The 27,794-nt window shown below is 44.6% G+C and overlaps 1 protein-coding gene across 2 annotated transcripts in view; it reads left to right on the top strand.

Moving 5' to 3' along the window:
• oxr1a (oxidation resistance 1a) overlaps window positions 1-24,131 on the top strand; it is an 85,572-nt gene extending 61,441 nt beyond the window's left edge. The window contains exons 7-15 of one of the 2 annotated variants that reach the window (XM_063198950.1): window positions 936-1,651; window positions 6,188-6,356; window positions 9,683-9,884; window positions 14,706-14,786; window positions 16,253-16,378; window positions 18,228-18,380; window positions 19,957-20,052; window positions 20,789-20,862; window positions 21,662-24,131. In XM_063198950.1, coding sequence (XP_063055020.1) covers window positions 936-1,651; window positions 6,188-6,356; window positions 9,683-9,884; window positions 14,706-14,786; window positions 16,253-16,378; window positions 18,228-18,380; window positions 19,957-20,052; window positions 20,789-20,862; window positions 21,662-21,797 — 1,753 coding nt within the window. In that variant the 3' untranslated portion in view covers window positions 21,798-24,131. The remainder of the gene's footprint in view (window positions 1-935; window positions 1,652-6,187; window positions 6,357-9,682; window positions 9,885-14,705; window positions 14,787-16,252; window positions 16,379-18,227; window positions 18,381-19,956; window positions 20,053-20,788; window positions 20,863-21,661) is intronic. The other variant, XM_063198951.1, reaches the window with a different exon arrangement.
• Window positions 24,132-27,794: the final 3,663 nt, after the last annotated feature.

The raw sequence follows: 27,794 nt of genomic DNA, 5'->3' as shown, positions 1-27,794 counted from the left end.
TTGAGATTTGAGTTTTTTCTATTAATAATGTGGGTCCTAGCTTTCAAATGCAACTTAATTCATGTTTTTATGTGCTTCGGAGGCTGAGATATTTAGGCTTTAATAGGCAGAGGGCACCCTTTCCCAAAAAAGGGCTTAGGCTAAAATGGGTTAAATACTATGGACCTGTGAAAATATTTGACCAAATCAATTTAAAGTGATAATCTGCCATCTATTTTCTGTCTTCCTATCAAATTTTCAGTGGAGTGGCCCTATCTGATGTCTTGGACATTTGTGATGTGGTTCCAGTGAAAAGCAATTGGTTTTCAGTCATTACACTTTTGAATTAGTTTGACTTGGGAATTCATAGTGTCCGTCATAAGTCATAAGTAGGCCTAGTCATAAGTTGGCTGTTATTGATCATTGTTAAACAGATCAGGGTTTTTTTTCCATTTTTAATTGATCAAGCTTCGATCAAAAAGTGTAAGGTGCGCGCACATCCCAAAGTAACAACTTGCTACGGGTGCAGAATATCAAAAAAACGTATAAGGAGAAAAGGTCCTGACACCTGACGAAGACCTTGCTGGTCGAAACGTTGTGCCATTTTTCACATCAAAATCACGACAAGGGAGCTTATGCGGTGTGCAAATATTTTTTCTCCTTTTCTAATTGATCAAGCTTCACATCTCAAAGTATGGAGAATATTCAATGTCTTTTGTATTTATAATATATGACTTTATAATATGATGGTAGTAGACACACCACAGTGCACAAGCTCATGTCCACAAAGTTGATATCTCTGTGAATTGAACCTGTGTGACCTCTCTCTCTCTCTCTCTCTCTCTCTCTCTCTCTCTCTCTCTGTCTCTCTCTCTCTCTCTCTCTCTCTCTCTCTCCCTTCCTCTCTCCCTCTCCATTCATCTATCTCTCTCTCTCTCTCTCTGCTCCATCACCAGGGAGGTGGAGGCCCAGTGGCTGGCGGTGCACCACCCTCCGGAGCTGCGTCTGCGTGAGGGAGGCTACGACAGCGCCAGCACAGCCCCGCGCAGCACCGAGGGCTCCTTCTCCGAGGACGTCTTCACCGAGTCAGAGCTGTCGCCCATCCGCGAGGAGCTGCAGTCCAGCGAGGAGCTGCGGCTGGACGACAAGTCCTCTGGCGCCTCCTGCGAGTCCGTGCAGACCGTGGCAGCCGCCCAGGCAGGGGTGACGGCGGCGGCGACAGCCACAGGGGTCACGGCCACAGACGGTGGCGGTGATGGGAAAGGAACAGGCAGCACCCGCGCCTCCACAAGCGGCCAGGAGGAGAGGCCCAGCGGCGGGGAGCAGAGCGACACGGACAGCCTGACTGCCCAGCCTCGCTCCTCCCTGGGCTCGGAGCAGACCAGCGAAGACCAGCAGCCTGGCACTCCGACTAACGGCAAGGACCAAGCTGAGCAGGGAGGAGGTGGCCCATCATCAAGGCCGGCTTCGCAGAGCTCCGCCACGGGGCCAACCGGCGGCGAGGGCCCTGGAGGCTCCAGCAGGCCGGGCAGCGTCAGGACCAGGGATTCAGAGTCGGACGTGGAGGAGCTGAGGAAGATGTGGAAGAGTCACACTATGCAACAAGCCAAGGAGGAAAGGGATACCGTGCAGCAGCAGACACAGAAGGAGGAGTCAGCAGCCAAAGCAGAAGGTGAGAACATCTTTTTACCCTCTTTGCAAAAGCAGCGTTCAACAACAGAGTGGGTATTAGAGTATCTGATTTGCATTCATTCAAGTTCAAATCTTGTTTTCCTGTTTGTGTTCCTTTTGGTTTTGTTTCCTCTGTTATATTAACCTGTTTTATGTTCTCTGGGTTTGTCTGAATCCAGGAATTAGTGAATTATGCAACACATGTTGGCACCGAGAGAGAGGTGAAACTCCCATTCACCCAGAGCAGTGGGCTGTCTGAAAGAGCATCTTTTGCCCTCTTTGCAATGGCAACAGTAAACAATAATCTTTCAGTATCTATCAGTTTTTCATTCATTATTTTCAAATCTCTTTTTTAGTTTGGTGTAGTTTATGTATGTTGTTGAACTTTGTTTGTTCTCCCCTGCCTTTTGTCTACATTTCCTGAATTAGTGAATTATGGAGCACACAGTGAACACCCCAGGGGAGGTGAGGGACCCATTGACCCGGCAACACCCAGGGGGAGCAGTGTAGTGGGGGTTAGGTGTCTGGCTCAATTGCACTTCAGCCGTGCTCCACTAGTCGGCAGCCAAACCGCCAGCTCTTACCTTTCAAGCAAGGCTATCTCGACCATGGTTGTTACTCTCTGTGTTTAGTGTACTTGATATATGTTGCATATTAAATGACAGAAGCTAAGGCACAGCTTGACCTTCACAATCAAGTAAGGATTCTGAAAAACGTATAAAAACATACATAAATCTGCTGTGGGTTCCAACCAATTCTGACCTTTATAATGCTAAAAAAACACATGATCTGTGGATGGTAGAAGCTGCTGTACAATGGGAGCCAGTTCTTTTGTACCCTTCCATGTGCATACCATGCCGCTACTTCCATAAGCCATCCAAGGTGCTCATGAGTGTGGCTTAATGGAGGTTGCCCGGACCGGACCTTGTAAGAAGCAGTCATGTTGCAGTCAAGGAAACATGGCGCAAAATCAGTGACTGCTACTGTTACCAGAGTTCCCAACCCCTTCATTCATCCTTGCCCATGTAGCCAGGCTGTCAAGGCATACACATAGATGTAGTGTAGTGGTAGCATTGGGAAGTCTCCAAATAGATTCATCTTCCTGTGGTGTGCAGCACCTGAAGCCTTAAAAGACTGCCATGTTTGATGATTGCCACAAAGGACACCCCCTACATAGAGACACCAAGGCTGTGAAGTCGCAGCTATCAAACACAGAGCAAGCGCTCCCCATGGCAAAGGCTGTGAGGTCTGGTATGCCCTGCCGCAGGTAACTGATAAGTGTGCCGTTTTTATGTTGTTGTGTCTTTTCTTCTTCTTCTTCTTCTTCTTCTTCTTCTTCTTCTTCTTCTTCTTCTTCTTCTTCTTCTTCTTCTTCTTCTTCTTCTTCTTCTTCTTCTTCTTCTTCTTCTTCTTCTTCCTCTTCTTCTTCTTCTTCTTCTTCTTCTTCTTCTTCTTCTTCTCCTTCTTCTTCCTCTTCTTCTTCTTCTCCCTTCCTCTCTCTCTCTCTCTCTCTCTCTCTCTCTCTCTCACACTCTTTCTCTCTCTCTCTCTCTGTCAAGGCCTTGGATGATTACAGAGAGAGGGAGGTGGAGGAAGAGAGAAAAAACAGAGGGAAGATGGAGAAACAGAGAAGGAGAGAGCCACAGAGGGAGGGAGCATGTGAAATGAGTGAGGGAGATCAGGAGGCGAGAGAGAGAGAGAGAGAGAGAGAGAGAGAGAGAGAGAGAGAGAGAGAGAGAGAGAGAGAAAGCCAGATGATGATGGAAGAGGGAGAAGAAAGGAGGAGGTGGTTTTATGAAAATGCACCTTGGCTGTTATCATCTCGGGAGATACACGCACACACAAGGCTTTCAGGGACTTTTGGCGGCTCCCTACTTTGATCTGCCACCAGCCCCCCAAACGTGTGGCATGCGCCCTTCTCGGTTCGCTGATAAGCTAGAACCCATCAAAGGCATAACACGGTGCCACAGAATTACAAACACCTCCACCACAACCCCATTTTCTCCCCAAACACAAACACAAGTGCAAGTACCCGCGCACACATGCACATGCACACACACATGCACTGAGGCACGCACACACACATTCACACACACACTGAGGCACGCTCACACACACACACTGAGACACACACACACACTGAGACACACACACACACACACACACAGGCGCACACAAACAAAGAATAGTGACAGAGACAAGACAGTGATTAGAGCCACATATCAAAGACTTACCGTGTGGTGTTTAGTACAATCCTGAGCAGGTGTGCGCTTGCATGTCTGATAGATAGCACCACAGTGGGGGCACCACATTTCCATAGTGAGACTCTTTGCTGATATGTATGCAGTGTGTAGGTTGTTTATTCGCCACAGATGTAGTTTCCTTACCTCACATGGCACAGACTGTAGCTCTTTATATCGCATATGAATACATTCAATGCTGGAACTGTGGAGCGCTTTGAAGGAAAGGACCTTTGCCAGCAGACTGTGAACATATGGGCAGCAACCATATGTAAGGGCTGTTCGATCCTTTTCATCCTTGCTTGCTTTTATGTGTGGGCCCACACGTAGCCCACCTGCCCACACAACCTAGTTATGCAGTCTAGGTCTTTCTCGCCAGCATGGACGTATGCATAGTCGCACACACAAATGCATTGTCAGACTTTCTCTATCTCTCTCTCTCTCTCTCTCTCTCTCTCTCTCTCTCTCTCTCTCTCTCTCTCTCTCTCTCTTTGTGTGTGTGTGTATCTCCCGAGATGATAACAGCCAAGGTGCATTTTCATAAAACCACCTCCTCCTTTCTTCTCCCTCTTCTCCCTCCTCCATCATCATCTGGCTTTCTCTCTCTCTCTCTCTCTCTCTCTCTCTCTCTCTCTCTCTCTCTCTCTCTCTCTCTCTCTCTCTCTCTCTCTCTCTCTCTCTCACGCACGCACACAAATACACATACACATACTGTATGGTACAGTGCGCTCACACACACACACACACACGCGCGCGCGCGCACACACACCCTCAGTACAATTCCAAGAACTGCGAACTGAATTACTTCCAAACACCCGCCACTCCCACAGTGGGTCGGTGAAGTGAGTGACGGAGTGAGTTACTGCCCTCCTTCAAAAGGCGCCTCACTCCATGTAAACCGCCACTACTATCATAGCCAGCAAAGAAGGGGGAACAGTTTAGGGCCAGGTTACCTGAGCCCAGGAAAAGAGGGGACCCAAAATTGAGTCCTCATTACGTTTTATGTGTTGAGTTGGTGTGGGGGCTTTCAGGTAACTTTGTGCCGGGCCCGGCCAAAACTGTTAAGTGGCCCTGACCATAGCCACCACCACTACAAGCAATGTGTAAAAAAAAACAAAAAACAAAAAAAACAAGTCAATTATGCACTGCCGTGTTAATGGACTCCAAAAGGACAACCCGTGGCGAATCTGTTGTCTAAGGTGATTAACATTTGTTGGCCTCTGGAGAATGCAATCCGTTGTTGTTTTCCTTTTGCGAGGGGTAGGCCGCGCACCCCGTGGAGGAGCCCAGCTGGGCTGACCTTCTTAATTGGCTATTAATAAAGTTGGCATGAAATAAGATCTTGCGTGGACGTTGTTGATCGTCTGCCTTAAAAGATTGGCTCTGGTCTTGAATGTTTTTAAGCGGATTTTCAAGGTTTTGTTTTTTTGTCCCTGTCTTGTTCGTTTTGTTTTTGCTGGAAAGGGAGGCTTATAGAGATTAATGCTACAGAAGACCTAAGAAGCGATAATGCCTACTGTAAATACTGTAAACACCTCAGAATACGCCTGCTCAGATCAGTGGTTTGGAACTGATCAGCTTTTTTGTGTGTACCAAAGATATTCTAGGCTCTGCTTTTCACCCTCTCCGTCTACGTATACTCGATCTTATCCCTTATCCTATCCTGTAGGCCTCTGAACAGTTATTTTTCCCTACACTGTAAAACTCAGGCTGATCTCACTTGACGAGACTTAATCGGAGGCAGCATAACGTAGTCGATCAGTCAGTGGGGTAGGGGGCAGGGAAAGATGTTGACAGAGGATCCTGTTCTGAAATTAAAACCCTGCCAAGGCCACAGTTTCCTTCCAGTATAGGAGGCTAAAGTGAGTCGCTGATCTACCTGCTCATTCACTGCTGATTGGATGAAAATTGTGGCAGTTTTTTTTCTTTCTGAAGTTTAGCTGGTTTTAGTTCGGAAATATATGAATTACATACTGTAAGTTAAGACCAAACCACGGCAATGGGGCCGAATCATATCCAATCTTTCACCCCTCACACCTGATATCCATCCTCTGCCATGCTGATCGAGACCCTGGGGCCATCTCAATGCCAAGTGTTCAAGCCTTGCTAGGAAGTGAAACGCCTGGTGATTGGATACTCCACGGAGTTCGCCAAAGAGTATCCAATCACTGGGCGTTTTACGTCCTAGCAAAGGCTAGAACACTGGGCATTGAGAAAGAGACCCTGTATGAACTGAAACTGTTGCAAGGGCAGGTTATTAACACTTTTGACTCCATTTCCTGTCTGTGTTCCCTCAGGCCCGCCGGTGTTTAGGGAGCGCAAGAGGTCCAGGTCTCACAAGTTCCTGTGCCTTCGGGTGGGCAAACCCATGAAGAAGACGTTTCTGTCCAACGCCAGCGCCTCCATGCAGCAGTACGCCCAGCGCGACCGCAAGCACGAGTACTGGTTTGCCGTCCCCCAGGAGAGGTGAGAAAAAAGACGTTCTCTTTCACCCAGGTTATAAAAGTGTGTAGTTGGTGGCAACAGGAAATACAAACTCAGAGGAACGCATGATAGGGGGGTCAACACGAGCAAACCTTTCCCATTGGTCTGGACAGTAAGCACTAGCAGGAATTATCATGATACATTTTGTGTTAAAAAAAAATAATGATAATGAATAATTATAAACAGTCCCATAATTTTGTCCATTAAAATAGCCTTCACATCCACTAAAAGCACACACAACAAAAGATGGGCAGCATTAATTTCGTTTCATTTGCCAAAGGTTTGCTGTCACACCAGTGTGACTGGAATGTTCGGACACTGAAAGTTCTATAGAATTCTGAGTGCCATAAAATACCATTTGGAATTTTAGAATCATGCATTGTTATAGAACACATAGAATGTTCAAAAGCCCACCTTTTTAAAAGTTAGACATGCAGTACTGGATTCCCCAATTAACATGACTGCACCTTTCTTCACCCACCTTTCCTAACGATCTCAGGCTTTCCCTGAACATCTCATTACCACCTTCAAGTGAAGCCACTGACAAGTTGAACTGCTAAAGCAGCCCTCTTTGTCTGAGTCAGCCGTTTAAGCAAACCCCGCAGTGAGCTAATGCACAATCGGATTTTTGTGATTTAATTTAAATGCCCTGTTTGATATCAGTGTACGTAAACTGATAATTGCACGAAAATGCTATCTATGAATGTAGGCTCTTATGCTATCTGCTCTTACTATGTCTTCGGCGTTAACATTCCCCCTTATTATCGCATTCTTGCTCCGCGAGTGCATCGCAGAACTGCTTGGAATGCTTACGGTAATGGATCTCAGCCTGCCTGGTTAAAGAAATCCTATATTGGTGTCACACTGGAATAGGCCATTAGGGCTTGTGTCTCTTCGGCACACTGTCTGATGAGGGAAGAGATTCTGCCACATCAGCCATTTTGTCTTGTTTACTATCTCTAAGTACCCCAACTCCCCCTCCCACTCCTCCCCCCAACCACCCTCTACAACTGCCACTCTACATCCACGGCAGAGCATCAGTGCAGGCCATCACTGTCTCTCTACAAGACCCCATGAAATTTGTTTTCTTAGCAAATGAATCCTCAATGAGCAAATAGATTAATTCAATTTTGGTGTCTGTGGGATGGCTGGTCAGTAGCGTGTTTTTCGGGGGCAGAAATAGATGGAATCTGTCACAGCCCTGTTATCAGTCCTCGGCTCCCCAGACAACGCTGCCTTTGTTCCCTGTCAGGAAAGGAAAGAATATGGGTCTTTCCCCCCCCACCCCCACCCCCCTTCTCTTTACTGAAAAGGGCATTCATAGTTTTTCTCGACAGCCCGAGACTCTCTTGCTTCTCACTTTATTTATTATAGCTCAGAGAGACCAAGAAGGGTCCGCGAACGAAACACGTTTTTTAAGCTTGATGTCTCTGCAAGGCAGCAATTTCAAGCTACAAGCCTTTTTCTAATTGACAATAGGATTGGATAAAGATGAACAAGTCATTCCACTGCATATTGAACGTGCACATTTTCCATAGGATCTTTGTGGAAAGACAGACGACGGACAGTCACCAAGCCGTGTTTATTTGTGTGTACGGCAATACTTAAGTGTCCGCACCATTATCTGTGTGCATGCATGCGGAATGGATACATGTATCTGTGAGCCGCTGCACACACACACACACACACACACACACACACACACACACACACACACACACACACACACACACACACACACACACACACACACACACACACACACACACACACACACACACACGTGCTTCACATCAATGCACATTGTTCCCAGTGTAACATACGGAGCGACGTTCCCTACTCTCGCCCCTCCGCTCATTTTTTTTTTCCTGACGAGAAACTGGCAGAACGCTGCTGCCACTGCCGCATGACCTAGTTGAGTGGCGACCCGGAAGATCGGCGTAAAAAGTATCATGACAATGGCACTGGGCAAGGCTGGATGTTGTAGTCCTTACGGGCCAGGGTGAGATGAGAGGAGAGATGTGCCCAGGCCTCTCACTCCGCCTGTCAGACCTCTCCTCCTCCTCCTCCACCATCCAGTCAGTCAGCCGGCTCTGTTCCAGGGATTCACATGGTGACCCGGCCAAGGTGCCTGCTGTCACACAAGATGCATGAACAGAGTTAGCTGAAATGCACACACACAAACACTTTCATACACACACGATACTTTGCACATACACACATCCTCTCGCGGGCACGCATACATGCTTACACACACACACACACACATACACACACACGCACCTCATCATCATCTCTCTCTCATAAGTTGCTCTGACCTGATAAACATTGCCATTAACCAGAGCACAGATTTTGCACATGTCTTATACTCAATTCCTCCGTTGCTTGCATAAAATGTTTTGCCATTAATAGAACCACTGCCTGTTTTAATATTTGAATGTAGTACAGCAATATATTGAAAATGAACATGAGCCTACTAAAAACTATTTTCTGACCTGCTATGAACTGTTATTTTATACAGTTTTCTCATTGTGTTAAATCAGCTTTGGTATGAGAAAGATCTCAGGACTTAAACTTACTACATGCCACACTGTATTGTAAAAATTGGCTCCATTCAATTTTTTTTATCTCTGCCATGAATGATATAGCAAGGAAAGCAGTTTGCATACTCAAGTTATTTTTACACACATTTCGGCACGGTCTTCCTTTGGTGTGCTAAAACATGGCTGTGTAAATAACTTCAGTGTGTGCATAGCCCAATCTGCTTTCTGCTTTGACATATTTGGCCAGCACATTTAAAAGTTTGCAGGATTTAGCTGTATGCAGCCCATGTCTACCCTTATAAATTCATCTAACGCATCATTCGGTCCCCTAAACCTTTCATGGTAGAGCATTTTACACCAAGGATAAAAGGATATTTTATTGGTCACATTCATAGAGTCACATCCATGAAGAATATAGTGAAATGTATTGGCCTGTACAAAAAGTCTGCTGAAGGAGGAATGGAGGGGGGGGTTGAGGTCCATGTATTAAGATTTAATAATTCAGATGGGAAAACAGTCTTTCTCTCTTTGCATAGTCTCCTTCCAACGTGCTCAGTGTTCTTCATGGAATGGAGCCATTCCTCACCACTCCACTGATGCTCAACCTGTAGCAGATGGATCCACAGTGGTCCACTGTGGCCTAAAAGGTTAGGGAGTAGGTCTTGTGATCAGATGGTTCCAGGTTCGAGTCCCTAATCAATCACAGTTTATGACACTTATTAATTGCATTTTGTGCCCCCCTTCTTCTTCTTCTTCTTCTTCCAGGACGGAGCACCTGTATGTGTTCTTCATCCAGTGGAGCCCAGACATGTATGGGGACGGTCTGGGGGGTCTAAGCCATGAGCCGGGCTTCATGGTGGTCAAGAAGCTGGAGGATGCGGAGGGTGCCACAGAGGAGCAGCAGCAGCAGCAGCAGGAGCAGCAGGCCTCAACCAGCGACAACTCTGACGACACCAAGGAGTGGGAGGTACAACAGGGGGCCTTCTCACTCTCCAAGGCTTGGGCATACTAGTATAAGTATATTTTATGGGAATGTTCCAATAAGGTGGTTCAGTTTCTAACCAGAAGGAAGTTAACTTGGCGTAAGTAGTAAACCTACTAATAGACTAATATGCACTGACAGAAGAGGTGTCGTGTGGCTTTAATATCCAATCGCAGAAATCAGAGGGCTCTGATATTAGGTGGTTTTGTTTACTACTTTCTTGAAGTTAATATACCATGGTAAGTTACTATTGCGGCTTCTTTATGGAATAGATGCTGGAACAGACAACCTTGTTAATTTTGTTTGTTTTTGCACTGCTTGTGAAGTATCTACAGCTTTGTGTTTTACGGTAGAGATGTTTTTTAGTGTTGTGCGAATTAACGTTTGTGTTCATCATTAGCACTTTGATACGTATTGTCTCGGTTTGGTGGTGTTTTTTGCACACATTTTGTTAAGTATGTATATGTAATTTGATTTTCTGTATGTGCACTGGATTTATTGGATTGTTGCTGTTTGGTGTTTTATCGTGTATGTGTGTGTTTTTTGTTCTTTATCCAGGTGTCTGATGCTGTTCTGTTTAAACTTCACTTCATTTACTTCATCTTTCTCTTTCTCATTTTCTCGTGTGTCATGTGTCTCAAAGCTCGTCTGTACTGGTGGCTCACAACAAGAAAGGACAGAATAGATGATTTGCTCTCTGCTCTGTTTAATTCTGGTCTCTGTTCTGGTGTGTTCCTTTAACAGTGAGCTTGCCGCTACTGTGTTTTGCATGAGTGTGCAATGGTGGGCCTTTTGTGTCAAAGGAAGCAACTTCATGTATGCAGTATCTGCATGCATGACACACTTTATATTTTTATTTTGTTAATATATACTGTATATGTGTACTTTGTGAAGACCGCCACTTTTGTGCGTTTGTATGTGACGCCAACAGATAGTGCTATATCTATTAATGTCCATTACATAGATGGCATTATTTGATTGGCGTGTCTTGGTGTTAATGATTGGTGGGTGTTCAGATGTTTGTTGAAATGGACAACACAAATGGGAAGCAAATGAAAAAACAATTAGGCCTAAGTGTTGTGTGGCTATACTGTCTGTGGCAAGTTTAGATAGGCCTATTCATGTGTCGGGTGCTGCCCATATCAACATTGTGATGTTTGATGGTGGTGTCATCACCTGCAGGCCTATCTAAAGTGCTACGGGGTGCTGGAGGTGGGATGTATGAGGGTATAGGACATAGGCATCTTTCAAAAAGTAATATTAGGCGCAGCCTGCTGTGGGTTTATTTCATGCCCAGCTGTGCAACTAGATGTATTTTAGAGAAACGGGAGCTTGGTGTGCATATTCTTTTATTTTCAGTTTCCATCGGCTATATGCAGTAGACTACTGTTTTCACATTTCTGTCTGTTAAGTTAACCACTAGTTCTACAGTAGTGTTTCATTGGCTTGATGTTATGGTTGTGTGTGGAGGTGATAAGGGTCATTAAGAGACTGAGTCATTAGGGGCATAAACACGGCGATGCTAGATAACGTGCCAGAGACAGCGTTTGTAATCCACGCGCAGGCGGCACTGGCAGCGCACTCCTGGAGCGCTTGGCAGCGTGTGGACAGCGCATTTGCATGACTTGTGTAGTTAATTTGGTCGGTGAAGGATGAAAGTTTGCGGGACGGTCAGCTCAGATATGCTGCGGTTTAGTTCTGTTTCTTTAAGCAGCGATACAGTGTGGCATAGACGGAGCACAGATGTAGACCAATTGAAATGCTCCCTATCCATGCCCCAACGCTCGATTGGCTGGCTTTGCTGTCAGCCAGTTTCTCTGAAGACCCCCTGAAAACACATTTGTACTTTGTTTGCTTGGCTGGCTGACTGCGCGGACGGTCGTCGAAGTGGGAGTATTTCAAGAAACTGGAATGTGAAACTCATACCAGCCTCACCCCGAAAAGACATGTTCTCCAGGAGGGTGAAGGAACCACCACCTCAACTGACTCCTAAGTACAAATATGTACGTTCGCTTGCTGAAAATCAATTGCCAGTATCTAGCACTCGTGCTTGTATTATTTATTAGCCAGTCGGCTGTGGTTAGCATTCTTAGCTGACTTTTGCCATCCACCGGGTGGCCACCCAGTTGCGTGGGCTAGCCGAAAAGCTGTTTGGTCACTTGTGTGTAAATCAGAGTCAGAACAAATTCATGTGGCTAATGTAGTGTACGGTTCCATTGTCTGATATGCGCACATTACTTTGATTTCAGTTGTTTACGTATAAAGTGCACTAGGCTATAGATAAACATAAATTGCTTTGGACTTTGGCTAATTGGCTATCTGATTAGCTGTTTTGTGTATATCTAAAGGTGGACCTTGCATGGATCAGTTCTCACGTCTGTAACCCATATTCACTGACCTTGCCCAGTCTGTGTTCCGAAGGCCAGGGGCTAGCTTAACCATTTGAGGGTCGTCGGCGAAGGTTATTATGATGAGCCATCATGTCTACTATGAAGGCGATGGTTATTGTAACACCTGTGATGACAGGTTTTACTCTGTGCACAAATAGATAACATGATCGAATGGCCGCTACAAAAAAAAGCACGCTTCAGTTTTCAGTTATTGTGATGCCAGCTCACACGAGACTAAGATTGACATCATAACCACAGAGTTTTTGGCTCCAGTCAATGGGTGTTCACGCGGTTCTACAGCCTTGGAGTGTCTTATAATATCGGTTGATTGGCTTTGTTAAATGCATCTCATTAATGTTACTGCGTCAGCATGAGGGTTTCCGAATTACAGCTGTCCAAGAATTTCCCTGGTAGCTTAGAAGTGAGCTCACGTGCACCTGCTTTGTTTTGGTGACAGGTAACATTGTTGGCCACGGTGTGTCCCAGACCAGACGTCTTGACCTGTAGTTTCCCTTGAAGCGAAAAAGCTGAGGCCAAATGCATTTTTCATGACGGGCTCCTGATTACCTTTTTCTTGTGCATTATTGACAACTGTAAAGTGGCAAGTTGTTAGCTCCAAAGTCTTACTTACACCTCGAAACTAGTCACGGTTGTTACAGGCTTAACACTGTTGTTTGTGCTGCTGCTGTTTTGGTGGTGAAGTCCTCATGTGACTTGTGGTAGATGATGATTTCTGGTGCAGGCAGTGCACATCCTTCATTGTATTGCTCTCATCATATTTTAAATAGCAATCGAAGTTGTCCTCATAATGGACTTTACCGTATGCTTGCTGCCTTTCATACAGCTCCTTGAGTGTGCTAATTGCAGTTGCAACGACTCCTCTGAAACTTGTCCAGTGCTCTCATAAATCTCAGTGCTGCTGTGGAATGATGCTGCCTAAAATGGATAATAACTGCATATGCAGTTCGGGTACAGTAAGCATGTGGCCAGTAACAAGCATGTTATGCGTAATGCAGTAGCCTACAGACTTAGGGAAAAGTGAAATTGAACTGTAAATACACAGATTAATAACTATGTGTACAGCACAATTCATACACACATATTTCTCAATTTTCTTTAAATCACGGCAGGTAGCTAGATCAAAGATCAAGAATTCAAAGAGTGACTGGAAGAAAGTGCAGACCTGTGTTGTGCTGCCTAAATATTAATGGATGTATAAGTACCATTAAAGGACTAAGGGATTTGTTTGATGCTGGCAGTTTGAAGGTCATTTTAATTCATGAATTCAAGTGGCTTGGTTAGGGACATTTCCAGTCCTGTTTATTTAATCCCATTAGTAGTCTAAATAACAAATCTAAGTTGTAAAATCAAAAGTTGTAATTCACTGGATTCGTTTCATTTCTGATGGAATCGCCTTTTGTAGACACTGCTGTACTCAAGCATAGGTGTTATAAGTAAAACAAATTAAGAGTTGCTGGATGATTTTTTGAGATGCTTTCTTTTGGTTTTCCACTGTTAAATTGTTTAGAGATGTGCAGACCACTGTAGTATGACCTGACAGTGCTACCTGGCAGCAAAGGGGTTGTATAATCATCTGTTGTTCGCGTTGGACAAACCAGAGAACTGGTCTTGGAGTGAAATGCACCAGAAGAAGTTTGACTGTTGCTTGCACAACCATGCAAAACACACCCTTCAGCTGCCTTGCTCGCAGGCCCAAACGTGTAGTTAATTCTGTCCTGTCAGACTGTCCAAACCTGATCATTTAAGGGGTGAGAGCATTTCTGTCCCATAAGGATGCAGAGAGCTAGCCTGGTTCACACCAGACGGTGTATGTGTAGCTTCTGTGCCCCCTGGCGGCGCAGAGCTACACACACTACCGTCTGGTACACAGCCATAGAGCACGCTCCGTCTCCAACCAGAAAATAGGCTGAGAATTTATTGCTTCTGCACGGCCTCCTCACCAACAAATTCCTTCAAAAAACCTTCCTGTTAATCTTTTAAGAGTCAATATAGTCTCTAATCTGTCTTGTGACTCCTCAATGTGAGTTACCGTTGATTTTGAAGCAATAAATTCTCAGCCTATTTTCTGGTTGGAGACGGAGCGTGATCTATGGCTGTGTACCAGACGGTAGTGTGTGTAGCTCTGCTCCGCCAGGGGGCGCCGAAGCTACACATACACCGTCTGGTGTGAACCAGGCTAGCAGAGAGCCAGTCCAGAATCAATTTTTTTCTCTTTTTGTTTTGTCTTCTTTTCTTTCGTCTTCTTTTCTTATGCCTTCTTTCTCTCCTCAAGCGCGCTCGTCTTTTTCCGCAATCTTGTCTTCTTTGCTTTGTCCATCCTCTCCACTCTTCCTCTTGTTCCTCCTCCATCTGGCACACGGTCATCACCTACCTCTTCCCCTGTCTCCTACACCAGGTAGTGTCGCTGACTGAGTACCACCGGCGAATCGACGCCCTAAACAGTGAAGATCTGCGCGCCCTATGCAAACGTCTCCAGGTGCTCAGTGCCATTTGCGATCGCTCCCCTCATAAGACTCACTAGCCGATATATGCCCTCTTAAGCCCGCTACCCCACCCAACCCCACCTCACGCCGGCCTCGTAGAGTAGAGCGCCGTACCTTTCCCCCATACTGTACCCATAGCCTGGGTCCTTCCTTTGCTAGTTGTTCTAGTTGACCCTTAGAACAACCATTTTTAAGCGCTTAGAAGAAACGTGTCGTCAAACCGTTTCTACCCCAAAAAAATCCTCATTTATTGTTGTTATTTATAATAAATTCTTAGGAATGGGATCGTCTCCTATGTCGAGTCCTCCCCCCCCAAAGTCCAATATCCTCTCACCAGCTGGCCTGCCATAGCACACATGGCTGGCCCCCGTCAGACGGTTTCAGAATTCAAATGAGGAATTTTCTGGATGGCCCTGTCTGGAGTACTAGGCAGGCAGTTTTGTTTTTATTATTATTATTATTCATTTATTTTATTTCATTTTATTTCTGTTCATGTTTTTCATCCACCTTAGAGCTTCATGTCCTCTGCTTACCACGTGTTATCTGCCACGTGGAGGGACTGCTGACAGGGGGGTGGGAGGGAGGTTTTGTTTGCTAGGGTTTGTGTTTGCGGAGCTGAGGTATACAACAGGTGCGGAAGTTAGGAATGCATTGGTGAGTGGCCGAATTGTCTGCTGGAGACAATGGCGGTAATACAAGCAAAGGGCCGGCGGGTAACCTGAACCCGCCCCCCACACCGCAGTCCTCACGTGGCCTGAAAAAGCCAAAAGCACCTCTTCCCTGTCGCTAAATCTCCCAGACCCACAGTCCTAGACGTTGGCCCGGGTGCTACTTAACCTTTTGTGTTTTGCCATGCATTTTCTTCAGCTAACATTCAGAGTATCCCATTCTACAAGCTAAGTCTCTTGAGGTGCCTTTAATATGCTAAGCAAACATAAGCCTTCGATTGAAGTGTGTAACCTCTCTGACTGCAGAAGAATAGTCTGTGATATTCTCCTCCATTGTAAGTAGTCTGAACATGGGAGGTTTTTTGCATCTTGTTTGTTTGCATTTCCCCATGTGCAATGCCAGCATTTGCTTTGTTGCCGGCACTGGTGGGTGGTTTCACTCTTGTTTTGAATAAACAAATGCATACACTCAATATGCGTACTCAAGTCCTGGTGGTAACGATGACAGGGCCACTTGCTCGGACAGAATGATACAGAAGGTATACTTCTTTTCACTCTGCATAAGTTGGTCCCTGTAGTAGTAGTGCCTTGTACCATGTATTATCTGTTTTTTTCCCCACCGTTTTCAAGTGGCCAAGTCATTAGTAGTACATCAGTAGTGCATCTCTTTCAGTAGCTGGTAACTATGTTGAGCAAAAAAAAAGTCCAGTAAAGAAACAATAGTTTCGCTATTTTTTAGCCTTTTTGTGGTGGTGGTGGTGTTGTGTTGACGTCTGATGTTTGTCCCCTAGATAACCACCAAGGAGGAGGTGAACTCGAACCATGGAGGCTCCATCACTGCCACCCTGGAGCCAGAGACCTTCAAGCCCAACCTGAGCGAGCCCAGCGACCTGCTGGAGGCTGACCAGATCGAAAAGGTAGCCATTGCCAAGGCTAGTGTAGCCCAGTGCAGCAGCCTGGCTCATTAGCACTGTGCTCCAAATTACTAAGGACATTGCATTTCTCACTTATTTTCGGAAATAGTCAGTATTAATGTCTTTTTACGTTTATTTTTTAAGTCAACCATTACAAATTCATCACCTCAACCGTTACAAATTGAATGTCTTTGCAAAGACAAAAATCAAATGTATTATTCCAAATTATTATACAAAACAGACTTTTTAAAACTTTTGTAGTGTTATTAAGAACCCAGTGACCTCGTTGAGGCTGACCAGATCGAAAAAGCAGCCAGGCTCAATAGTACGGTGCACCCACAGCCATCCCTGACCACATGGGACCTGGGGGTGGGGGGGTGGAAGGCATGAGCTCTGGATAGAGGAGTGTAGCAGAGACCTATATTGATCAGCACCATTGTGAACGAGAGCTGCTGCTTTGGCCTGGGTCATATTTCCTTTTGATTTAGAATAGATTAGAAGAAAAGAAAATGGAATGCAAAGGAATTGGATACAGGTTTAGGAGTCAGGTGTGTCGGTCTCGTTGACTTTGTGTTTGTATGAGTGCTCCGGACCAAACACTGTGCTGTATATAACATCAGAAAGGTTCAACGCGTTTTTCTTCACCTCAATAGTCTACAGAAATCTGTATAATGTAAGAGTAGTTCCTTGCCCATGTGCTTCATTCTTTACGAGATCATTTGGGGTTTGCCAGACAGTGTATAGGAACCTAAATCAAGCTGGTTCGTGTGTCTTCTTGTCTGTGTCAAGACTTGAAGATTTTCTTTTTCATGCCTTGATGTGTGATCCACAACTCTGAAGATCAGTGTCACAAAAGCATCCTAATCTTGAAGGCTTTAAGGGAGTACATGTTTTGAATGTGAACTGGAATTTCTCTGAGAATCTGATTCTAAAACAAGTTGTTGCTGCACAGAGAGTTGAACACCTGTCTTTACTCCCACAAACTGCCCAGCCTCAGGAGCTACAACCAGATGTTTCTTCTTCTTTTTTTCAGAACCAGTTCTGTGTAGCAGGCTAATTATACACAAACACACATGGTTCTGTTAGTCTTTTTCACGTGTCTCTAACTATTACACACACATCCAACTCGTAGATGAGTGCTAGTAGTAAGATCCAGGCAAACCCATACACTGACAATGACAACATTTTTAGAAGCAGACATTAGGGTGGCGCAACCACAGCTAATGTCACTATTGTGAAGCTGTTACGTTAATTAATTTGTTCAACATGTTTCATTAACATTGAGTGTAGGGCTGCACAATTAATCGAAAAACGTGGTAAAATCGTGAAATCGAAGTCATGATTTCAATCGTGATTTAATCGTGGCTATAGTGACCTACCTTTTGAGAGCGTCCTTGAAGCCAGAACATACGGCTGGTGTTTCTGGACAGAAATCTGTCCACCTAAGTTTCATGCTATTGCCTTTACATAATTATTACAATTCAGTTTATTTTGCTCGACCCGTATATAATTCATTCTTGGTTATATTTCATCTTGTTATAATTTTCAAAAAAATCTGCAAAAAATCAATAATCGTGATTAATAATCGTGATTATGATTTTTCCATAATCGTGCAGCCCTAATTGAGTGAATGTTTTTGTACTTAGTCCAGCAAAAACAATACTTTATGCCACTTCTGTATGCATTAAAGACTTGGTGGCATAAGCTGTGGTTGCACCGCCGAACTTCTGCCATGAAAAGATTCAATGACCCAAAACTGATATGGCGTATTTTCTTCCGTTTTAATTTCTTCCTCTCCACTTTCTGCCTGCCTATCCCCCTTCCCCACCCATCTCACATCCTTGCTATATAGATTGCCAAGCACCTGCCTCCCAGGACCATCGGCTACCCGTGGACGCTGGCCTACAGCACCAGTAAGCATGGCATGAGCATCAAGACCCTGTACCGGGTCATGCAGGGCCAGGACACGCCTGTGCTGCTCGTCATCAAGGACAGCGACGGACAGGTCAGCTCACCACCCTCCCACCCCACCCCAACCCAACCCATCACCCTCCTTTTGAGGCCGAGTTTAAAGGAGAATTCTGGCTATTTTACAAACGTATCTGAGCTGTTTTCAGTAGGGGTGTAGATCACAGCCTTCATTACGATACGGTATCGATTTTTTAAATCAGGGATTCGATTTTTTTCGATACTTAAGAATTCCCCACGATACGATTCGGTTCAATTCGATTTTTTCCAATTACTTTTCCACTACTATTGTGTTATCGAGCTAGGGCATTGCACAGGGGCCAGCGATTCGATTCTTTTCGATTCTTAAGAATGCCCCATGATACGATGCGATTCGATTAAATCGTCGGCCGATAGTTCCGATACATCGATACATTTTGATTTTATTTACATCCCTAGTTTAAGGATAAAGAAAGTTGTCCAAAGGGAGTACATCAATGGAATAAACAATGCATTGTATATAGCCAGGAAAATAAAGAGAAGGCATGGAATGAGAAGGTGTGTCCAAACTTTTGGCCTATACTGTATGTAAACACAGTAAATAAGGTATAATATAATGTTATTTATGTTGTTTTGTATATACTGCTACATACTGCTGGTCATCTAGGACAGCGATGGCCACGGTGAGCTCATCGTCACCTGCCCTGGGTTGGGCAGCTCGGGGCTGCTCTGGTCACAGTCACTCACAGGCGCAGGCTCACATTCACTCACCACTGGCAGTTTCATATTGCAGCGGTTGCCTTACCTCAGCCCAGCTTAATGCAGCAGCAGCGCCAAAGCCCTGTTAGTGTTTACTGTTGTGGGTGCATCACGTTTCATCACAAGTTACCTCATGTGACTTGAATGAATGAATGAATGAATGAATGAATGAATGAATGAATGAATGAATGAATGAATGATTGAGGACATGAATGGATGGATGCATGGATGAGTGAAGCCATGAATGTGTGAAGGAATGAATGATGTCAGTCATGGAAAGGAAATAAAAAGGAAACCCTTTTTGTCTGTCCTCCCTCAACAGACCTTTCACTAAAAGAGCTGTGCAAAGAGAATGTTCTTATGGGATGTGTCTGCTAAACTGTACGCCAGTGTGTTGTGGCTAATTTGAGTAGTTCTGCAGTTAGTGTAAAAGTGGATCTTTATTGCTACACAGGGTGCTTTTCTATTTGCCAGGGGCCGTTAAAAGGCTCGACATAAACAACCCTCCCAAAAGGCCTCTAGCAAGAGAGGCTTCATCAGTATCATCGCTTTGCTCATTTGTAGTCAAGTGTAATTTAATATGAGAATGTGTTACAGTCCCACCTCCCCCTTCAGCAAGCCTTTTGTGTACTGTATGTCTATGTGTGCTACAGGTTTAATATGGCATTGCAATCTATATTATAGTTTTTGTATTTGTGAATTTATGTATGCTGTCTGAAACCTCTGTTTCCTTCGTGATTAATAAGTTACTCTACTCGTTCTACAAAGATCACGACTGTCAAGGACACCCTGGGGTGTAGCATTATTTGCATTGCGTTATGCATTGTTTACTTTTTAAGTAGAGTGACCGTGTGAACTTTTGTTGGATGTTGCAGGTGTTCGGGGCGCTGGCGTCAGAGCCTTTCAAGGTCAGCGAAGGCTTCTACGGAACCGGGGAAACTTTCCTCTTCACGTTCTACCCAGAGTTCGAGGTAATGACCGACAGGAATTTCTAGGATAAACACGATGATCTATTTTAATCTGTGCGAGCTGGGTCATGCACTATTTTTGGGGAGAGCTGTGTGTCAGTACACGACCCAGTTGTGTGGACAATATGCATTACAACTGTAATAGTGCCGTATGATGTTTCCACCCCGAAGTATACGGCAGTCAAGTGTGAAATCTTCAAAGGTGCACTGTGTAGGATGGTGGCCAGAGTGGGTATTGCAACAATGCTTCTTATTGAAACTGTGTGGTCTACTGCCAAATTTGATCTTGGAGACAATAGAGACTTAAAATTTGATGGTGGTAGTAAGTATTTGTGAAGAAGGTCAAATTTGTGAATGGGCAGCATGAATTCTGGGGGGGGGGCGGTATTGTACTGAATATATTCTTAAAAACAACTGGTCAAATAGCAGTGAGAGGATAGGACAGGTTGTGTGATCAACTTCAAATCAGCTAGAGTAAGCACACAATCCTTTCAATAGTGTTAATTAATTACACAGCTGAGTAACAGCAAGGCAAATCATGCCCTATGTTTAGAAATTAACTATGAACAACCACTGTGTTAGTGTAGTAGACCACAATACCATCATGACGCTCTCTCTCTCTCTCTCTTTCTCTCTGTCTCTGTCTCTGCCTCTCTCTCTCTCTCTCTCTCTCGCTCGCTCGCTCGCTCGCTCTCTCTCTCTCTCTCTCTCTCGCTCGCTCTCTCCCTCTCTCTCCCAGGCGTACAAGTGGACAGGAGACAACCTCTTCTTCATCAAAGGAGATATGGACTCCCTTGCATTTGGTGGTGGAAGGTAAGCAAGCAGACTCGTTGCACAAGGGAGGAGAGCTCTGAATCCAGTGAGTCATCTGTATGTCTAGGACTGTGCACATTCCCTGCTCACTAGGCACTGTGTGCAGACATGCGAAAACCATTCACACGCAATGAAGTAAAAAACCTAGGCTAAGCTAAGCCATGAAGATGGCACCAGAGAATCCTATATGAGAGTGAGATAAAGCAGGCGGGTTATTTTCCGGTATCCACTTTACGTCGGGTGAACGCCCCTTTAGGAGACCTTCGATTAGGAGACCTTCGGAGTCTTGAGGGAGAGAGTCCCCTTAGCGCTGTAGATGGCGGTAGCGGCTTGTGCACACACCACGAAAAGAGAAGAAGAAGGAGGGACAACGCCCCCTTAGGAGACTCAAATTTTGAGCACACGCTTTTGCATTCAGTGGGCGTGTTTCGATTCCTCTTATCATATATCCAACCTCTTTGATGGCGCTTTGGGGGTGCTGAAGTCACGCCCTTCTACTTCTGGTCCACAGGGGCCTCAATTTAGATTTTTTCCCCCCCAAATAATTACCTTTTTTTTGCACAACTCAAAACACTTCACAAGTGAATTTAACAATCACACCATTGGTGGTCTTTAATTCTGAGGTACCGTATTGTTAATCTTTGTTCATTTGAGCCATGTTTGTTTTTGTGTTTTTGTTCTTTGTTTTTCCACATTGGTCTTGGTATGGCACTGTTTACCGCAGCACAGTGTATTATTTCCCCGTGTTATTCCACTGTGTTTGTGCCTAATGTTTGACTCTCTTCTTGTGTTTCTGCAGTGGGGAGTTTGGCTTGTGGCTGGACGGAGACCTTTACCACGGCCGAAGCCACTCGTGCAAGACCTTCGGCAACCCCATGCTCTCCAAGAAGGAGGACTTTGTGGTGCAGGACATCGAGATCTGGGCTTTTGAGTGAACATTTTTTTTTTTTGGCGGCGTGGTGCAAAATTAGGGGTGGGGGTGGGTAGTTAAAGGGAGGGAGGGGCGAGACGTTCGCCAGAGGCGACACTTCTCCAGCAACTCTCCAAGCCAAACGGCAGCAACCTAAACTGCACTGCACTGCACTGCACTGCACGTCCCCCTCTGTGTCCAACGCCCTGGAGAAAGCCTGCTGTCTCGACGGAAAGCATAACCAACCATCAACATGCTTTTATTGTCGCGCATTTCTACTACTACTCCTACTACTACTTCATCACACAGCGCAACACAGGGCTTTTCTTCGTGCAGTTGATGTAAGAGGTTTTTTGTTTTCGTTGTTCTTCTGTCGTAGTGTGTGTGAGCATTTCATTGGAGCCATGTGCACAGCTTCAGGGAGACATCATGAGCCGATGTAGGAGTTCTTTTAGGGTGGGGGGGAGGTGGGGAGGGGGGGTGCGGCCTTCAGCTCAGCCTTTTTGGCAGCCATCTTGCAGCTCACTATTTGGGGTGGGAGGGTGGTTTGTTAGGCAGGGTGGGGTGGGGGTTGCTGCTGTGACATACCTGAGACATTGTATCGCAATAGATGATGGGGGCATGCATCCTCCTTTCGGTGACAGACAGCAAGTTGTCAGGTTGGCACCTGCTGTGGAGGGTCGGAAGCCAAGAAGAAGAAGTAGCTGGTTGTGTCCTCCCTCCTGGAGTTTGAGGATGTATACCTCGGGACTTCACTTATGTATTTTGTGTGCCAGAGGAGGAGAAGAACACAAAGAAACAAAAACAAAAAAACCACACATTCCCTTTGCTTTATTGAGCGAAAAGGACCCATCACAGGAAGAATTGCAAATATTGAACGGCAAGGACACCGTGAAGTATAGTTGTGGAAGTCTGTTGTAGAGAAAAAAAAAAGTGTTTCTATGCTCCCGTTTTGTCTGAAGGCGCCATAAGAAAGCGATGAAGAATGACCATGATGATGATGGTGGTGATGAAGGTAATAATACTTAAAAAAAAGTGTCGTGAAATTGTAGTCTTTCTGTTGTCTTACCATCATAGCACACAGTGTCTAAAGCACATAACCTAGCTCTTGAGCAGATTTACCCATCGTTGTAACGTTCCGTTAAGTGGATGTACATGTGAGTCGACGCCGGCCTCTTGTGCAAGGGGCTCAAGCGCGCTGTTTCGTAGACAGTAATGTGTTGCAATAGATTTTGTGGAATATGCAAAATTACTGTCCCGTGACCTCAAATAACGCAGGCAAGGGGCACTTGGGTCAAACGCCTGTTCTATTGTCGTTCTTTCGGAGAGAACTTGTAAAGCTTTCAACGTCCTGATAACAACTGCTTTTCTTGGGTATCATTTTGAAAAGCCGTGAAGAGGCGTGTTTTTTTGTTTTTCTTTCATGAATATATTATGAAATTATATATTTATATATACATATGATTATATATAAATATATACAATTATATATGTTGCTGTTATGTGTGACAGTGATCTTTTCTGTGCTGATATTTCAGCTGTTACAAATATATTGTATATTACCCTGTACATTAATGTTAAAATAGTAGATTTGTTCCGATATAGTATATAAATATAAATATATATATATATAAACAAATATATATGACGTGTGGATTGGTGGGTTGCTTCTAGCACTTTAATCTAGTTATAAGGCCAGGTTCTTAGGCTCTCTGTTAGCAGTAGCTGTACAGTAAATATCTATTTTTTTGTTTCTTCTTTTTTTTAGTTTCTTTTTTTTCTTACCCAAGATTCTGAAACATAATTGGCCGTTGTGAATGGAAAGCAGGCTACTAATATATGACTAGAGAGGGGGTGGTGGTGGAAGGTGAAGCCTCACGAGGGCTGACCCGAGAAGAGAGCTGATGCTCGAGGTCATTTTGAAGGTCACACTCAGGCCCTTTGGGGTATAGCGGTGTAAATGGTTGGGCCTGGTTTGATACTCCTGCTCTCTAGGGCATAGCCGTGTAAGTGGTTGGGCCTGGTTGATATTTTTGCTCTCTCTAAAGGCATAGCGGAGTAAGATTGAGTGGTCGGTCTAGTTGAGGGCAAGTTCACAGGCCTCCCTGGCAGGCTGACTACACAGGGATGTACATAACCTGTTCTATCTCTTTCAGCAGCTTTCTAGCCCTCTCTGGTCTTCCACATCAGTATTTGTGTTCTTGTGGAGTGACCAAGTTTAACATGAATCAAAAAAAGAAGTCCTACTATTACTACTACTTCTACTACTACTACTACTACTACTACTACTACTACTTCACCGGAATACAATGTAACAGTGATGTATAAATGACAATAAAGCCTAAATAAATTGTCATAATCTTGGAAAGAATGTTTATTTTATTAATTTGTTTACCTGCTTGCTTGTCATGTTGCCAATGAGAAGTCTTCTGTATTGTTTGTGATTTCTGCACAAAAAAAAAACACCTAATGAACAGAATTTATCTACATCAACATAATTGCTTTTGGTCAAATATTTCATTTTACCAATTAGGCTCATTTCAGAGATGCAATATTTAACTGGCGTCTTCACACGTGTACAGCACACACACATTAGGTATTCTCCTTAAGGAATGCCGTTGTCCATGGAAAGGCAGTGGATAGGTTGTGAGGGATATGCACGTTGATATCCTACCAGCCAGGCCTTTGAACATGCAGTGATGGGGAGATCAAAGCATTGGTATCCTATGGACATAATATGCGATGAAACGTCCATGAAAAGCCCTAGAGACTTGCTCTGGCCTACTCTCTGAACACATGACTGTAGTCTGTACACCGAGTGAGCTCCTCTGGCAGACTGAATCAATGAGAAGCTCATATTCTGGCTGCAGAGCTCAAATAAACCGTGTCTGTGGTGGCCGTGTCTTATGACGTCATGTCAAGGAACAGAGTGGGCTTCATCTGGCTGCTATCTTGATGCAATGTGGAATAGAAGTGTGGCGAGTTCTGGACAGGCTTTTGATGTCTCATTGGTACAGTTGAGGACGATATTACTAGCCCCCCTCCTGAAATTAGACATATCTCTTCATTGATCATTGAGAATGATCATTATTAATAAATGTGTGTTATTCTGGAAATAAATACACCATGGAGATAGTATCCAATAAGTTAAATTTGGACTTTTCCATTTTCACAATGAGTTTAAACAAAAAAGTGTAAAAATGGCAAGGACAAAATTATTACCCCCCTTATCATTAATAGTCAATACAGTGCCATTTATGAACAAAAATTGACACCAGGCACTTTGATTAGTTGTTAACTATGTTGGCACATGTCCTACCAGGGATTTTGGCCCATTTTTTTCGTCGCAAATAGTTAAGCTGGTCCAAATGGCATCGATGTTGAGGATGGACATTCATTTTCAGCACTCTTCAAATACTATCTAAAGGATTGAGGTCTGAACCACTCCATGACCATGGTTTTAGTATCCTTGAGGAACATTTGAACTATTTTGGATGCAAGTTTTGGGTTATTATCTTATTGAAAGATCCAGTGAAGATCTTAGCTCCCTCTATGAGCATATTTTTGCAAGGTCACTTTCCACATTCTATCACAATTTTCAGTTTTTATGGTGCCGTACACCCAAACAAGGTTTCCTGTGGCTGAGGCTGCCACAGAATGATGTATCCACCACCATGTTTAATTGTGGAAACCATCTTATAACGATTCAAGGCCTATCCCTTTCTTCACCTGACAGAAGCAGAATTCATGCATCAAAGCAGGTGCAATTGAATATCATCAGATGAAAGCAGAGATGTTCAAAACTCATTTTTGACTTTCAAATGTTCACAGGCAAAGCTCAATAACACTCTGATATGCACTGCCTTTAGTAAAGGGGTTCTTCTGTGATGACGGCCCCAAAGCCCAATATGATGACAAGCACTAACAACTGTCTTTCTTGGTGGGGGAAAAACTCCAGGTGAGGCCAGGTCAGTCTAGGCAGGTGTCCAATGCTTCTTTGGTCTAATGAGGCCAAGCAGTTTCTACAGTTACACACAGTGGTGGGGCATCAAGTTTAGTCTGTTATTCAGCCTCAGACACAGGGAGTCTGGGTCTGAATCTGGATTGCTGGGTCTTCCAACAACATTGTAACCCAAAGCATACATTTAGATTAGTTCAAAGGTTCTTCAAGGACACTAAAACCACGATATTGGAATCACCCGCTCATAGTCCAATCCTCAATCTCATTGAGAGTCTGTGGTTAATGACTATGCTCAGCATCCATGTGATTTGGACCAGCAAGAACACTTTGCAGTGAAGAAATGGGCCAAAATCCCTAGTGGGTCATGTGCCAACCTAGGTAGCAACTTATCAGAGCCTGTTGTCAGTTTTGGTTCATAAATGCCGCCATATTGACTATTAATGATCAGGGGGCTAATAATTTTGTCCTTGTCATTTTTACCCTTTTTTGTTTAAACTCATCGTAACAATAGAAAAATCCAAATTCAACTCATTGAACATTATCTCCATCAGTGTATTTGTTTCCAGAATAACAGAAACGGTTAATAATGGTCATTCTTACTGAGAAATCAAGAGAAATGTCTAATTTCAGGAGGGGGGCTAATAATATCGTCCTCAACTGTATGTTGTAGTGTGACATCTTAATCGTTTAAGCTTACCGTCACTGATCCAGACTATGTATTCCAGGCTCGGTGAAAAGGGGGATATAATACAAATCAGTCAGTTGTCTTGGGCCCAGGGAGAAGGGGGTGCAGAATTGTGTCCCCATTGCATTATACATATTGGAGAGGGCTGGTTGGGGACTTTTTCAGATGATTGGCAGCATTGCTCTCAGGGCATCATCGCTCTCTTAAAGCTTTCACTTACCCAGCCAGGCCAGATGTTTACAAACGAGCCCAATATTTCTACTTGTACAAGAGTCAAAGCGCTCTAAGGCTCTGACTAGAACTGCATTAGCATGCCCCCTTGTGCTTGTTTTGTGCAATTACAATGCGACCATGTTCAAGTCAAACAGTGGTAGTCACAGATGCGGAAAAATCCACTGATGCCCTACTGTGGTCGGCTCCAAAAATGACAAGTTGAAATTGTGTGTTCAAACAGCCGTTGGGGGCGGTATGATGTAATTGCTTTAGTTTGAGTCAGTCCAGCAAATGCAATGCTGCTGTGACAAGGCCCACTGATGACCTTGTTGGAACTGTCATTTGACCCATATAAACAGACGTCCCGGATAGGTCATCTGACCTCGCCGTGATCCAATTCGCTAAACATTTCTTGAGAGATGGAAACACGAGTGGCCGCTGTAAGCACCAGCGAGTGCACATACACACCCCCGTATCCTCTTACGCACCAGGTCACCTCAGGAAATTTAATTTTCAGGAGGGGTCATATCTGAACAGGGCCTGCTGGTGACAGATACACGCTGATGTGGTACCTGACACCAAGTGGTGGTGACATGAGGAAATGAGGCCCTCTCGACTCCAGTGCTATGCTATACATGGGTTCAAAATCTTTGTTTTCTCCTGACTGCGTAAAACTAACTGCGCGCACAACTCAACCTCCTGTTGGAAACCACTGTTGGTCAAAAAATTAGCTCACGTGGTTGGCTGCCAGTGTCTTGCCCCTCCTCACAATATCGTGTTTACAAACACTGTGAACCCAAGTATGGGCATTCAGACAGGGCGCACTTATGCCTCTTTTCCACTGCCAGTTTTGGTAGGCCTACAGCTCGACACAGCGCGACTTGGCCGCCACTTTTTTGCTTTTCGAATAGGCACGAAACAGCTCAATCAAATCGTAAGGCAAAAAGTGGCGGCCAAGTCGCGCTGTGTCGAGCTGTAGGCCTACCAGAAAACCGGCAGTGGATAAGAGGCATTACTGCACTTTGAGACGATTGAGTCAGTCCACGGCGTGAAACTGCAGTGAATTGTAGTGCTTATAATCTTAACATGGCCTGCTAGTGGCCACCAAAAACCGAAAGTCTGAGGAAGGTAGCCATGTTACCGTACCTTATAGCAGTGGTTCC

This window comes from Engraulis encrasicolus, chromosome 5 (genome assembly GCF_034702125.1).
Source record: "Engraulis encrasicolus isolate BLACKSEA-1 chromosome 5, IST_EnEncr_1.0, whole genome shotgun sequence".
NCBI lineage: Eukaryota > Metazoa > Chordata > Actinopteri > Clupeiformes > Engraulidae > Engraulis > Engraulis encrasicolus.
This window is presented reverse-complemented; position numbering and strand designations above follow the sequence as displayed.